Genomic DNA, 16,076 nt, shown 5'->3' with positions numbered 1-16,076 from the left:
GCTCTTGGCTGACATATGTTGTCCAGACCTCGCTGCCGTAGAGCAAGGTACTGAAGACACAGGCTTGATACACTCGGACATCTGTGTTCCGTGTCAGTGCGCCATTTTCCCACACTCTCTTGGCCAGTCTGGACATAGCAGTGGACGCCTTTCCCATGCGCTTGTTGATTTCTGCATCGAGAGACAGTTTACTGGTGATAGTTGAGCCGAGGTGGGTGAACTCTTGAACCACTTCCAGAGCGTGGTTGCCAATATTGATGGATGGAGCATTTCTGACCTCCTGTCCCATGATGTTCGTTTTCCTGAGGCTGATGGTTAGGCCAAATTCGTTGCAGGCAGCCGCAAACCTGTTGATGAGTCTCTGCAGACACTCTTCTGTGTGGGATGTTAATGCAGCATCGTCAGCAAAGAGGAGTTCCCTGATGAGGACTTTCTGTACTTTGGTCTTCGCTCTTAGACGGGCAAGGCTGAACAACCTGTCATCTGATCTTGCGTGGAGGAAAATTCCTTCTTCTGAAGACTTGAACGCATGTGAGAGAAGCAGGGAGAAGAAGATCCCAAAGTGTGGGTGCGAGAACACAGCCCTGTTTCACACCACTCAGGATAGGAAAGGGGTCTGATGAGGCGCCACTATGCTGAATTGTGCCTTTCAAATTGTCATGGAATGAGGTGATGGTACTTAGTAGCTTTGGTGGACATTCGATCTTTTCTAGTAGTCAGAAGAGACCACATCTGCTGACGAGGTCAAAGGCTTTGGTGAGATCAATGAAAGCAACGTAGAGGGGCATCTGTTCTTCACGGCATTTCTCCTGTAGCTGACGAAGGGAGAACAGAAAGTGAGGAGGCATGGGATACAGGGAAAGTTGGCTGTCTGGATACAGAATTGGCTGGCCCATAGAAGACAAAGGGTGGTAGTAGAAGGAAAGTATTCAGCCTGGAGCTCGGTGACCAGTGGTGTTCCGCAGGGATCTGTTCTGGGACCTCTGCTCTTTGTGATTTTTATAAATGGCTTGGATGAGGAAGTGGAAGGCTGGGTTAGCAAGTTTGCCGATGACACGAAGGTTGCTGGAGTTGTGGATAGTGTGGAAGGCTGTTGTAGGTTGCAATGGGACATTGACAGGATGCAGAGCTGGGCTGAGAACTGGCAGATGGAGTTCAATCTGGAAAAGTGTGAAGTGATTCATTTTGGAAGGTCGAATTCGAATGCGGAATACAGGTTTAAAGACAGGATTCTTGGTAGTGTGGAGGAACAGCGGGATCTTGGGGTCCACGTCCATAGATCGCTCAAAGTTGCCACCCAAGTTGATAGGGTTGTTAAGAAGGCGTATGGTGTGTTGGCTTTCATTAACAGGGGGATTGAGTTTAAGAGCCGCGAGGTTATGCTGCAGCTCTATAAGGCCCTGGTTCGACCACACTTGGAATATTGTATTCAGTTCTGGTCGCCTCATTATAGGAAGGATGTGGAAGCTTTAGAGAGGGTGCAGAGGAGATTTACCAGGATGCTGCCTGGACTGGAGGGCATGTCCTACGAAGAAAGGTTGAGGGAGCTAGGGCTTTTCTCATTGGAGCGAAGAAGGATGAGAGGTGATTTGATAGAGGTGTACAAGATGATGAGAGGCATAGATAGAGTGGATAGCCAGAGACATTTTCCCAGGGTGGAAAGGGCTATCACCAGGGGGCATAATTTTAAGGTGATTGGAGGAAGGTTTCGGGGAGATGTCAGAGGTAGGTTCTTTACACAGAGAGTGGTGGGTGCGTGGAATGCACTGCCAGCGGTGGTAGTAGAAGCAGATACATTAGGGACATTTAAGCGACTCTTGGATAGGTACATGGATGATAGTAGAATGAAGGGTATGTAGGTAGTTTGATCTTAGAGTAGGTTAAAGGTTCGGCACAACATCGTGGGCCGAAGGGCCTGTACTGTGCTGTACTGTTCTATGTTCTAACAGCATGTCAATGGTGGATCTCTCTGCTCGAAAGCCACACTGTGCCTCAGGGTAGACGCACTCAGCCAGCTTCTGGAGCCTGTTTAAAGCAACACGAGCGAAGACTTTCCCCACTATGCTGAGCAGGGAGATTCCACAGTAGTTGTTGTGGTCACTGCGGTCACCCTCGTTCTTACAGAGGGTGATGATATTGGCATCGCCCTTTAATAAACAACAAAATTATCCATTTATAATATAAACAAGTCTTAAACAATAATGAAGTAAATATATATGCAAAGGAGTGCAGAGCACGACGTTTGGCACCGGTATGGCTGCAAGAACTGCCAGAAACATGCCGAAGGTGACACATGACCGCCTTCGGGGTTCCGCTCCGGATTTTCTGTTAGGGTTTACTCCCTTAGCCTTAGTCTCTCCCGAGATGCCCACAAGGCAGTGGGGTTGTTGGCTCATAACCCTGAGCAGGGGCCCTAACAAGTAAGCTGTGTGATTTCATGGAGGGAGGGGGTGCGGGGGGAGTGTGTTGGGGGAAGGGTGTGCGAGGGGGAGCAGTACTGTGGTACTGCTCCCTCATCCCAGCACAGGCAAAGCAGTTCATGGAGTGCTGAGAGTATAGCAGGCTTAGCACTCTTGATTATTTGAGGGGTAATGCCGTCCTTCCCAGGGGGTTTTCCGCTGAGTTCCCATTTTGTTGGCTGTACGTCCAGCTCATCCATGACTGGTAGAGACTGGGCTGCATTGAGGGCAGTCTCAGTGACAACATTCTCCCTGGAGTACAGTTCTAGGTAGTGCTCAATCCAGCGGTCCATATGCTTGCGTTGGTCAGTGATTGTGTCCCCTGATTTAGACTTCGGGGGGGGGGTGCGATCTTCTTGATGGTTGGCCCAAAAGCTCTCTTAATGCCATCATACATTCCTCTGATGTTTCCGGTGTCGGAGGTCAGCTGAATATGACTGCATAGGTGTTGCCAGTAGTCATTTGCGCAGCGCCTGGCTGTTCTTTGTGCAGTACTTCTGGCTGCTTTCAATGCTATGGATGTTAACTCGCTGGGGGCTTTCTTGTAGTTCAGCAGTGCAATGCGCTTAGCGGCTATGACAGGTTCCAGCTCTTCATTATGAGATTGAAACCAGTCTGCATTTTGCACTGCTATACCTCAGGTGCTGGAAGCACCTCAGTTAGAGAGACTTGTTCGCTTTGTTTACTACTTTTTTTTTAATGGAGCTGATTTGGGATTTTGTCGTAAAAACTTCTTTCACCGATTGGAAGAGCCTACACCAAAGCTGGTGTGGCCACTATGTGAAGGAGGCACCAACCTGGAAGGCACTGACCAGTGACATGAAAGGCGGCCCAAGTGCCCATGAGGCAGTCGTCGAGGCTCAGGGTCTCAATCCAGCCTCAGTCGTCCTTCCGCCGTCACTGCTGGGAGCCGGGAAAGAAGCTCCACCATGAGCTGGATGGCGACCACGAGCGCAGAGTCAGCCTGGAGGACGCCGACATCGAGGAGGGTTGTGACCCCCGCCAGATGCCTCCCTCCTTCCAACACCAACACCCCCCCCCCCCCAACACCACCTTCCCAGCTCACCCCCCTCCACCCCCTTCCCCTCCACCCCCTTCTCCTCGCACCCCCCTTCCCCCTCCTCGCACCCCCCTTCCCCCTCCTCGCACCCCCCTTCCCCCTCCTCGCACCCCCCTTCCCCCTCCTCGCACCCCCCTTCCCCCTCCTCGCACCCCCTTTCCCCCCCTCGCACCCCCTTTCCCCCCAGCATCCACCGCACCCCCTTCCCCCCGCATCCCGTCCCCCCTTCCCTCTCCCTCCATGAAATCACACAGCTTACTTGTTTGGGCCCTTGCTCAGGGTTAGGAGCTAACAATCCCACTGCCTTGTGCGCATCTCGGAAGAGACTAAGGCTAAGGGAGTAAACCCTAACAGAAAATCCGGAGCGGAACCCCGAAGGCGGTCATGTGTCACCTTCGGCATGTTTCTGGCAGTTTCTTGTAGTTCAGCCATACCGGTGCCAAACGTCGTGCTCTGCACTCCTTTGCATATATATTTATTTCATTATTGTTTAAGACTTGGTTATATCATAAATGGATAATTTTGTTGTTTATTAAAGAAACCTGGTTGATGGGGGTAAATAGAGTAGCTAATTGGCTACTTCGATAAGTGGGAAGATTTATTGACATGTTTTGACCTGTGAAGAAGTGGGACTGAATTAACAGTGCACTCCTCCCCCCTTTGTCATTTCAACGTAGAGTAAAATCCCCTATGATTATTATCCTTCTTTCTGACAAGCCCCCATTAATTCTTCCTTTATACCCCGTCCTACAGTGTGGTTAATGTTAAGGTTCCTGTACACCACGCCCACAAGTGACTTCTTGCCTTTACCATTTCTCAACTCTACCCAAACCAATTCTTCATCCTGGTCTCCTGAACTTAGATCATTCCTCTCTATTGCACTAATACCATCATTAACTAACAGAGCCACCCCTCCACCTTTTCCTAGATTCCTGTCCTTCCTAAATGCCATGTACCCTTCAATATTCAGGTCCCAATCTATGTCGTCCTGCAGCCATGTCTCTGTAATGGCTATCAGATCATACTTATTTATTTCTGTTTGCCCTCTCAGTTCATTTGTTTTGTTTCGAATATTACGTGCATTCAGATACAGAGCCTTTAGTTTTGTTCTTTTATTACTTTTGCAACCTCTAGTCTTGTCTGCTTATTTATTCATAGGTTTGTACTCTCTGTCCCTTCCTGTCACAGTCTATTTATTTTTTTCCATATTAATACCTATCTCTCTTTCCTTGTCTCTACTCTTTTATTTTTCACATCTTCCCAAATTTCATCCCTTGCCCCCCACTATTTAGTTTAAACTGAAGTATTGAGTCCATTTCTGGTCACCAAACATCAGGAAGGATGTGAGGGTTCATGGGAGGATGCAAAGGAGATTTACCAGAATGGTTCCAGGGATGGGGGATTTTAGTTACAAGTTTAAGTTTGAAAAACTGGGGTTGTTCTCCTCTGAACAAAGAAGATTGAGGGGAGATTTAATAGTAATGTGCAAGATTATGACAGGTTTAGATAAGTTAGACAAGGAAAAACTATTGCCATTAACTAATGGTACAAGGACTGGGGGACACAGACTGAATATTTTGGGCAAGAGATGCAGGGGGAATATGAGGAAGACCCTTTTTACACAGCGAGTGGTAATGACCTGGATCTTGCTGCCTACAGGGTGGTGGTAGCGGAGACAATCAATGACTTCAAAAGGAAATTTGATGACCACTTGAAGGAAACAGACTTGCAGGAATACGAGGATCGGGCAGGGAAGTGGTACTGACTGGGTAGCTCCATGGAGAGCCGGCATGGACTCGATGGACCGAATGGCGTCCTTCTGTGCCGCAAATGACTCGATGACTCTGTAAACAGCCATGACAGTGATGCCTTAGCCTGTGAATACATTTTAAAAACATAGTCCTGGACACTGGGTCAGAATGTAAAACCCCTATTAGTGCCAAGTGTGGGCAAAAAGGTAAATGTAATGCTGACCTTTGATCTCCTTTCTTGCCCACAGGGTGAAGCAGGTGCAGAAGGACCTCCAGGCAAGACTGGCCCAGTGGGCCCTCAGGGACCGCCAGGAAAATCAGGCCCTGAGGGATTACGAGGAATTCCTGGCCCTGTTGTAAGTAGAAAAGCAGAAAATATCACAACTCTTTCATGTTTTAATTGGCTTATGATCAGGTTGGATTGACATGGAGTAATTTCACAAAAGAATGATCCTTTCTCTGCTTCATAGGGTGAACAAGGTCTCCCTGGACAACCCGGTCAAGATGGACCACCTGGCCCAATTGTAAGTGAATAAATGAGGTTATTTTGTGTCCATGCAGAATCTTCATAACGACACAACCCACTTATTGAATGCTTTCATCAACACTTCTAATGATGGAAGAACAACCTGTATTTATATAGAGCCTTTAGTAACAGTAAAAGCCAAGGCACTATACAGGAATATAAATCAGACAGATAGTGACCCCAAGTCACATAAGGGAATATTAAGTCAGGTGACCAAACACTTAATCAAACAGGTAGGTTTTAAGGAGGAGAGAGAGTCAGACTGATTTAGGGAGAGAATTACGGAGCTTGCGGCCTAGGCAACTGAAGGCACGGCTGCCAATGGTGGAGCGATGGGAATCAGGAATGCTCAAGAGGCCGGAATTAGAGGAGCACAGAGATCACCGAGGGTTGTGGGGCTGGAGGTTGTTATAGAGATAGGGAGGGGCAAGACCATGGAGGGAGTTGAAAACAAGGATGAGATTTTTGAAATTGAGTAGTTGCCAGACTGGGAGCCAATGTAAGTCAGCGAGCACTGGGGGTGATGGCTGAACGGGACCTGGCGTGAGTTACAACAAAAACAGCAGAGTTTTGAATGAGTTCAGTGAATCCCTTCAGTTTACCATGTGAGTTTCAGATAAAGAGACTACAAGTCACCACGTGTTAATCCTCTGTCACTGAGGTGTGATTAGTGTTAGGCATTATTAGATAAATTTCAGCTTGTTGCACTTTGTATTTTATACAAGTCATGTGGAGTTGTGAGTTCGTTGCGTGAGTGAATGTTTACGCTATGACAATTTCAGGCATCCACTGTTGCATCAAACACTCCCAGGACAGGTAAAGCATGGAGTTAGATACAGAGTAAAACTTGTTTTACACTGTCCCCATCAAACACTCCCAGGACAGGTACAGTACGGGGTTAGATACAGAGTAAAGCTCCCTCTACACTGTCCCCATCAAACACTCCCAGGACAGGTACAGCACGGAGTTAGACACCCGCCCGGAGAGCCAGGTGAAGCCGCACACCTGAGGGCGGCGCCCGGAGAGCCAGGTGAAGCCGCACACCTGAGGGCGGCGCCCGGAGAGCCAGGTGAAGCCGCACACCTGAGGGCGGCGCCTCGCCACCTACCTGGACTCTAAAGAGGATCAGCCAGGATAGAGGAGCTGGAGATATAAATTAGAACAGAGCTGCTGTACCTAATTCATGCTAGACTAAAATTCTATAGACGGAGACCAGCCATCTATGTACACCTTATTGAATGGCACTGTTCGATATTTGAGAGCAGGTTGGCATTCCGCCCTCTCTGTTATAAGTGCATGGCCTGGTGAAGCTATGGAGAGGAGAGAAACAGTGAAAATGAGAAGAGCTGCTTGGAGAATTGTCCCGGAGATTAATCTTCACTTCCTGGAGACACCAGTTTAATCCTGGAGGGTTGGAAAACTTTAGATGACAGAGTCATGTGATCAAAGAACCTGTCCATCTTTCCTGTCAGCCAATGAAAGTGGTGGACTAGAAAAGGAGTGGAAACATTATTAAATTCAAGGAGTGGGGGAGTTGATAAATTAATTTATGTTCTGCAAAAAAAAAAAAAAAAACGGAGTTAGACACAGAGTAAAGCTCCCTCTACACTGTCCCCATCAAACACTCCCAGGACAGGTACAGCACGGGGGTGAGATACAGAGGAAAGCTTCCTCTACACTGTCCCCATCAAACACTCCCAGGACAGGTACAGCACGGGGGTTGGCTGCTTCCTAATTGGAACTCCAGAGTGCATCAACGAGGTGCAGCTGACAGTGCTGCAGTCAGTTGCTGGAGAGGGAGAGCTGAGGACAGAACTGCAAAACTCTGAACAACTTTTGCTGCAGAGGAGGAAAGACTTTGACAAAAAGGCTGTATTTCGAGGTGGGTGTCGAGCACCAAACTTTCATTTCATTTGGACTGTTGTGGGAGGTGGAAGAGGCCGGGACAACAAGGGGTGGGGGCTGTACAATTCTGTGGGGAGCTGTGCAATTGCACTTAAGACACAAGCAAGCTCCTTCCCCACCCTAATTGCCCAGCCTGGGTCAGCTGAAGCTGCCTGGCTACAGAGACAGAAGGATTGAACTAGAGGCTGGGCAGCTTTCATCTGACCCAGGAGAAGACCCCTCCCACAACCAGAAGACGAAGAGTGTTTGAAGTGCTCTGAGTACCACACTTTAAGGAGAAAAAAAAGCAAAGTCATCGCTTGCAGCCTGTTTTTCCCCTTTCCTGTATACCCTCAGCCTCTCCCCAACCCTCCTAGTTGGTTTGTTTGTTTGTTTTTATTTGTTTGTTTGCTTGCCTGCAATTTGGGGGTGGGTTTGGCTCTTGAACTATGGCAAGCCCATCATCACCGGTGGCAGGGCCTTCTCATACCTATGGGGCTGTAGCCTCTGTGGCCGCCCGTGTGACCCCGTCACCTTTTAAATTAATTATTTCAAGCCATGGGGTAAAGAGCTACCCCACCCCCAATATGTCTATAGAGGCCTGTGTAAAGGCAATGGCCGAGGTTGTCGGCCCCTCAGCCATTGTGGCAGCCTCAAAAATGTACGGGAAGGCTGTGTTCTTCCTGAAGACCGAGCGGGCCGTGTCCCTGGCCCTGAATAAAGGGCTCACTGTGGGTGGGACTTTCCTGCCGGTGGACCCTCTAGGGGCCACTGCCCAGCGGATAATGTTATCAAACGTCCCGTCCTTCATTCCCAGTGAGTTCCTCCTCCCCCACCTGCACCATCTGGGGGAGGTGAGGTCGGGGATCACCCCAGTCCGGCTTGGTCTTCGGGAACACAGCCTCCAACATGTCTACTCCTTCTGCCGCCAGTTATTTATGCAGCTGGTGCGGGAGGAGGACTCGGAAGGCCAATTTAATGTGGAGTTCCAGGGGACAGCCTACCTCGTCCTTTGGACCTCGGACGGGGCGCGGTGCCACGTCTGCAAGGGGGTGGGGCATGTTCGTAAGAACTGCCCCACCCTCCCGGCCGCCAGCTCCACCTCGGCGGCCCAGGGTGGTTCCACAGCACCTCCTCCCACTCTCCCCCCCCCCCCAAACACATCCAACAGACACCGCTCAGTCGGTTCAGCAGGGAGGGGAGTGCCCGTCCGAGTGGAAGGAAGACGCGGAGGAAAAAGAAACATCAAGAGGCGCGTCCCCTGGACACATTGAACCAACCTGAGCCTGAGCTCAGCCCAAAGCCCGTTCTCATGGAATCCACCTGCCCCAGGGCTGGGCTCAGGCCCAGGGTGACTAAAAAAAAAGGAGGGTGCGGAGGCCTCTGATGACATGGAGGTCTCTGAGCCTCTGCGCCCGAGTGGGAAAAAGAGAAGGCACCCCTCCACAGAGGTAACAAGGGTCCATCTGTTGGAGGGGAGCTGTCTCCTGTTTTGGGTCCCCAGGTTTCCCCTACCGCCACCACCAAGGCTACAAAGTCCAGGCAGGAGCTCCCTATTCCTCAGGCTGGAGGGGAGGGGAAGGCCCCGGTACATGAGGCCCCTCCTGAAGCAGTAAGTGGGGCCCTGCTTGTGGTGGAAGAGCCTGGGGACGTCGCCCATTCTGCCACTGCCACTGGGTCGGGTGCCCTGAGTCGAGGGGAGGGCGAGGACCCAAAGGGTCGGCCCTCCCAGCCGGAGTCCACCACCAACCAGGAGACACCTGACCCGGTTATAACCGAGAATGCTGCCCCATCTGCTGGGCCCGTGGGTGCTGGCGGAGCGGGAGATGGCCTCCTCTCTCCGCCTCCGGTCTCGGCTCCAGCTGGATTTCCGGAGTCGGGAACTTCTGTCTCTCCTGGACCACTCATTGGCCTGGGGACGGACGTGGAGGGGGGTCTTGAACTGCTGGCGCCCACAGGCTCCAGTTTCACAGTAGAACCTGTAGAGGACTCCTCCGCCATCGATCCTGGGGGTGGGATCGTGACGGAGGCGGGATCAGCTGGCGCGGCCGGGACGTCCGCCCCACAGTGTGTGGTGGATGTGTCGGCTGCTGGCGGTGACGACCCGGAGGAGGATGGGGATTCGGTGTGGGGCACGGAGGATGACCTTGATTCCATCGCCAGTGAGGTGGTGGAGTCCCTCCTGCCTCCCACCGAATCTCCTCTCATCGACACGGCGGAACTCCGGGATTTCCTTGCCGCTTGCAGGGGTTGCCGCAATAAAGTTCAGCTGGCCCTCGACCGCTGGTCGAATCTGGCGCTGATCATCCAGTCCGTCCGTGCCGCCCTGAAGATAACGGGCAAGCGCGCGGGTGTGAAACTGGTTGAGAGGCGCCATTTTAATGTGTTCCTCAATGGGTTGCTGGGGGAGTGGAAGGCCAGGTGCACTTCCACTCCCTTCTCTCAGTGAGGTGTTGGTGACGGGTTTTAAGTACCTTTGACATGAAGATAACCATAGCCAGCCTCAACATCAACGGCAGCAGAGGGGCTCACCGCAGATTTCACAATCTCTCAGTCCTTGGGGAAGGGAGATACGCGGTGAGCTTTCTGCAGGAAACCCACACCGTTCCGGGAGACGAAGCCACCTGGCTCCTGGAGTGGCAGGGTGGGGTCTACATGAGTCACCTCACCCCTATTTCTAGTGGGGTGGCTATCTTGTTGGCCCCGACTTTTCAGCCGGAGATCTTGGGGGTCAAGGAGCTAGTGCCGGGCCGCTTGCTCCACCTCGCCGTTCGCCTGGGTAGCGTGCGGCTCCACTTTGTGAACGTGTATGCGCCCAGGCCCGGCGCGTTTGCAAGCGCGCTTCTTTGAAGAAGTGTCCGCTCTCTTGAGCTCCATCGATAGCGGCGAGTGCATCATCCTCGGGGGGGATTTTAACTGCACCCTCGAGGTGGGGGATCGCTCCGGTCCCCAGCGCGGCCAAGCGTCGGTAGAGAAGTTGAGGGGACTGATCAGCTCCCTTAACTTGGCGGACGTCTGGCGGAATCTCCATCCCGACTCCAGCGCCTTCACGTGGAGGTCTGGAGGAGGGGGGTCGCGAATCGACCGCCTCTACATTTCGCAGGCGTACGTCTCCCGCGTTTCGGCGGCCTCCATGCGGCTGGTGCCGTGCTCGGACCACCGCCTGGTGTGGGCGGAGTTCACTCCGCTCCGCATGCGGGCGGGGTCCGCGTACTGGCACTTTAACAACCGGCTGCTGGAGGACGTGCGATTTCGGGACTCGTTCTGTCGATTCTGGGCCGACTGGAGAAGGAAGCAGGGGGGCTTCCCCTCCTTGAGGCTATGGTGGGATGTGGGCAAGACTCACGTCCGCGTCTTCTGTCAGGAGTACGCGAAGGGGTCGACCAAGAGGCGGGAAGCCGAGATCGGGCGCCTTGCGAGGGAGGTGCTCGACTTGGAGTCCCGCCTCGGTCATGCCGTCGTGGACCCGGCCCTGTGGCAGGCGTACAAAGAGAAGAAGGGTGCGCTGAGGGACCTGCAGCTCGTAGGGTCCCGAGGCGCGTACATGAGGTCGCGGATCCAGATCCTGGAAGATTTGGACCGCGCCTCACCCTTCTTCTACTCACTGGAAAAATGGCGGGGGGTCCGTAAGCAGCTCGTTGAGCTGCTGGCCGACGACGGATCCTCCATCACGGATCCGGAGGGAATGGGCCTCCTGGTCCGGACGTATTACAGTGCGTTGTTCTCTCTGGATCCGTCCAGCGAGGATGCGCGCAGAGTTTTGTGGGAGGACCTGCTGCAGGTCAGCCCGGAGGGCGCCGAAGGATTGGAGGCTCCGCTCACGTTGGCGGAGCTGACTGGCGCCCTCCACCAGCTCTCAAGGGGCAAATCCCCAGGGCTGGATGGGTTGATCGTGGAATTCCTCAGGGCGTTCTGGGACGTCCTGGGGGACGATTACGCGCAGGTCCTGGGGGAAAGCCTGGCGACCGGGGAGATACCCCTCTCGTGGCGCAGGGCGGTCATCGTCCTGCTGCCGAAGAGGGGCGATCTCCGCCTGCTGAAAAACTGCCGTCCGGTCTCCCTCCTCAGCACGGATTATAAGATCTTTGCCCGGGCTATGTCTACCCGCCTGGGCTCCATGCTGGCCCACATGATCCACCCCGACCAGTCCTACACTGTCCCGGGCCAGTCCATCCAGGACAACATCCACCTGGTCTGGGACCTGATCCATCTTTCCCAGAGGACTGGTCAGTCGGTCGCCTTTCTCTCCCTCGATCAGGAGAAGGCGTTCGACAGGGTGGATCACGAATACCTTTTCAGGACTCTGCGCGCTTTCGGACTTGATCCGCATTTCGTGGCCCGGGTCCGACTTTTATACGCCGCCGCAGAGTGTCTAATCAAGGTTAACGGGTCCTTGACGGCGTCCCTTCGCTTTGGGAGAGGAGTGCGTCAGGGATGCCCCATGTCCGGCCAATTGTATACCATCTGCGTGGAGCCCTTCCTGTACCTGCTTCGCAGGAGGTTGACGGGATTGGCTCTGCGCGAGCCGGCCATGCGGGTCGTCCTCTCGGCTTACGCCGACGACGTGCTCCCCGCGGACACAGATCCCGTTGCCTTGCGGAGGATGCGCGACTGCCAGCAGACCTTTTCTGCTGCGTCCTCCGCGAGGATCAATTGGGAGAAATGTTCCGGACTCCTGGTTGGTCAGTGGCGGGTGGACTCCCTGCCGGAGGAGATGACACCTTTTGCGTGGAGCACCACGCACCTCCTCTATCTGGGAGTTCACCTTAGCCCCGCTGAGGACGCCTGGCCGGCAAACTGGCAGGAGTTGGAGGCGAAAGTCACCGCTCGGCTGGGGCGCTGGACAGGACTGCTCCGAGTGCTTTCCTACAGTGGCCGAGCGCTGGTCGTAAACCAACTGGTGGCCTCCATGCTGTGGTACCGGTTGGTCACTTTGGCCCCACCCCCTGCATTTGCCACTAAGATCCAGAAGAAACTCGTCGATTTCTTCTGGGGCAAGAGGAAACACTGGGTCTCTGCCGCGGTCCTGAGTCTCCCGATCGAGGAGGGCGGTCAGTCGCTGGTGTGCGTCCGCACCCAGGCTGCGACTCTCCGCCTTCGGACCCTGCAGAAATACCTGTCTGTCGAGCTTCCTCCCAGATGGTGTGAGCTGGCGACGTATTTTTTCCGCCAGTGTCACTGCCTTCAAGACGACACGCAGCTCCCGGTGGAGTCCGTTAGCCGCGCCTCTCTGAGGTAGTTGCCTGTCTTTTACCGGGATCTATTCCGAGTCTGGAACATGGTCGCCTCCAGTTAGCGCGCTCCCCCGCCGGCGGAGGAGAGCGCCTCGGCTGTCCGGGCGGCCGACTCCAGGGACGGTCCAGCGGGCGGAGGAGTAGCCGAAACCCCTGGGACGCCCCTCACTGCGGGTGGCGAGGGGGCTCGGGAGAGCAGAGCGCTCTCGGCCGAGCTGACCCCTGCTCGGCCAGAACTGCTCATCAGACCCAGGCCCCGAAACCCTCCTCGGGAGCCGGTCCCGCACATCCCGAGCCGCCTCACGGAAATGCCCTCCGTGGCATTCCAATTGGCGCGGAGGGGTTTCCTGTACGGGCTGCTCCTGCACACTCTCCACTTCCTCGCCCTCGTCAACCGGCTGGACATGCCCTGGCGGTCCGCGTTGCCATCTGGCGGCGAGCGGAAACCCCGATGGAGGTCTCTCTGCACAGGAGTCCTCCCCCTTTACATCGGGGACATGGGGTGGAGGGTGTTGCACAGGACAGTCCCGTGCAATAGGCTTTTAAGCAGGTTCACGGACTCCCAGGCCGCCTGTACTTTCTGCAGCCTGGACGAGTCCGTGTTCCACATACATACGGAGTGTGCGAGGTTGCAGCCCCTCTTTGCGTATTTGAAGGGGCTGCTCCTCAAGTTCTGGCTGCACTTCAGCCCCACGCTCCTGATCTTTGGGCACCCGGTGCGGAGGGACTTGGGCCAGGAGGAGGATCTCCTCGTCAGTCTGCTCCTGGGCCTGGCCAAGGTGGCAATTCACAGGTCCAGGCTGCGGGCTGTCGGGGGGTCCGTCCTCCCCGATTGCCTGCCCCTTTTCTGCGGTTACGTTCGCGCCCGGGTGTCCCTGGAGAGGGAGCATGCGGTGTCCGCCGGTACGCTTGAGGCCTTCCGCGACCGGTGGGCACCGCAGGGACTGGAGTGCATCATCGACGCTGAGAATGGCATTTTAATTTGAGTTTTGGTTTATTTTTCTGTTTTAATAAAGTTATTTTTGTAAATATGTATATAAAGGGGGCCTGAGGAATAAAGGCCCCCTCGACATGAAAAAGATAAAAGGGGCCTGGGGTATAAAGGCCACCTTGGGAAAAAAAACGGAAAAAAAAAACGGGGTTAGATACAGAGTAAAGCTCCTTACAAAATAAAAAAAAACAGAAAAAAGAGAAAGAAAAAAAACGGATTAGATACGGAGAAGAATCAGAAGTGGATGATGGAGTGTGGGAATATCATTTTACGTGTGATTCTAATCTGAACCTTCTTGCCGTAGGGTCCACCTGGTTTGCCAGGGTTGAAGGGAGTTCCAGGAAACAAGGGTGAGAAGGTGAGTGAGTATGATGGTGTGATGTGTTAATCTGTTGTTCCATTATCTGCGACTCTGAAATGTTTAAACAGAGGACCAAATCAGATCATCAATTATTTCATATTAAAACATTTTTTTCTGATGAAATGTTAAGATGAATTTCTCTTGTCTTGTAGGGTCACCCAGGTCTGATTGGACTGATCGGACCACCAGGAGAGCAGGGTGAAAAGGGAGACCGAGGGCTCCCTGGGCCACAGGGAACTCCAGGAACTAAAGGAGATGGCGTAAGCAAATCCTACAAATTATTAATTTTATAAGAAGTTCAGTTAAAGACCCACATGAGGTTCTCTTCTGTCTTACAGGGGAGGGTACGACTTTGGGTTTAAAGAAATACTTGCATATTTTATAGTATATAGTACAAGTCACTCTTGTAATGTAGGAAGCACTGTGTACAAAATCATGAGGTGTATAGACAGGGTGGATAGCAAGAAGCTTTTTCCCAGAGTGGGGGATTCAATTACAAGGGGACACAAGTTCAAAGTGAAAGGGGAAAAGTTTAGGGGGGATATGCGTGGAAAGTTCTTTATGCAGAGGGTGGTGGGTGCCTGGAACGCATTGCCAGTGGAGGTGGTAGATGCGGGCACGATAGCGTCTTTTAAGATGTATCTAGACAGATACATGAATGGGCTGGAAGTAAAGAGATACAGACCCTTAGAAAATAGGCGACAGGTTTAGATAGAGGATTTGGATCGGCATAGGCTTGGAGGGCCGAAGGGCCTGTTCCTGTGCTGTAATTTTCTTTGTTCTTTTGTTCACAGCAGTTAAGTCGTGCACAGGAAGATCCCATTAGCAGCAATATGGTAGCGACCATCCAGTTATAGTACAGCAATGTCTTGCACAGGAGAGGCAGCCTGGATTTTATATCAATTGCACTATAAAAAGTACTGAGATAAGAAGATGATTGATTTGATTTGGTTGAGGGAGGAATATTAGTCAAGGTTCAAGGTTACCTCGCCTATTCTTACTTGAATAGGGTCGTGGGATCTTTCACATCTACTTCAACAACTGGTGCAGGTCTTCTGTTTAACATCTCTGACAGTGCAGCACTCCCTCAGTACTGACCCTCTGACAGTGCAGCACTCCCTCAGTGCTGAACCTCCGACAGTGCAGCACTCCCTCAGTACTGAACCTCCGACAGTGCAGCACTCCCTCAGTGCTGAACCTCCGACAGTGCAGCACTCCCTCAGTACTGAACCTCCGACAGTGCAGCACTCCCTCAGTGCTGAACCTCTGACAGTACAGCAATCCCTCAGTACTGACCCTCTGACAGTGCAGCACTCCCTCAGTACTGAACCTCCGGCAATGCAGCAACCCCTCAGTGCTGAACCTCCGACAGTGCAGCACCCTCAGTGCTGAACCTCTGACAGTACAGCAATCCCTCAGTACTGACCCTCTGACAGTACAGCACTCCCTCAGTACTGACCCTCTGACAGTACAGCACTCCCTCAGTGCTGAACCTCTGACAGTGCAGCACTCCCTCAGTACTGACCCTCTGACAGTACAGCACTCCCTCAGTGCTGAACCTCTGACAGTACAGCACTCCCTCAGTACTGACCCTCCGACAGTGCAGCTCTCCCTCAGTACTGACCCTCTGACAGTGCAGCACTCCCTCAGTACTGACCCTCCGACAGTGCAGCTCTCCCTCAGTACTGACCCTCTGACAGTTAGTAAAATACAGGGTACAGTGGCATAGTGGGTATGTTACTGGATTAGTAATCCAGAGACCTGAACTAATCATTTGAAGATATTAGTTCAAATCCCATCACAGCAGCCG

General features: G+C 52.9%; 1 protein-coding gene across 1 annotated transcript in view; it reads left to right on the top strand.

Moving 5' to 3' along the window:
- The window catches only part of LOC137373152 (collagen alpha-1(XI) chain-like), a 612,019-nt gene that overhangs the window by 542,798 nt on the left and 53,145 nt on the right, over positions 1 to 16,076 (top strand). Inside the window, exons 58-61 of the mRNA XM_068038011.1 lie at positions 5,519 to 5,626; positions 5,741 to 5,794; positions 14,210 to 14,263; positions 14,419 to 14,526. Of these exons, the coding sequence (XP_067894112.1) occupies positions 5,519 to 5,626; positions 5,741 to 5,794; positions 14,210 to 14,263; positions 14,419 to 14,526 (324 nt within the window). The remainder of the gene's footprint in view (positions 1 to 5,518; positions 5,627 to 5,740; positions 5,795 to 14,209; positions 14,264 to 14,418; positions 14,527 to 16,076) is intronic.

The sequence above is a fragment of the Heterodontus francisci genome, chromosome 8 (assembly GCF_036365525.1).
Source record: "Heterodontus francisci isolate sHetFra1 chromosome 8, sHetFra1.hap1, whole genome shotgun sequence".
NCBI lineage: Eukaryota > Metazoa > Chordata > Chondrichthyes > Heterodontiformes > Heterodontidae > Heterodontus > Heterodontus francisci.
This window is presented reverse-complemented; position numbering and strand designations above follow the sequence as displayed.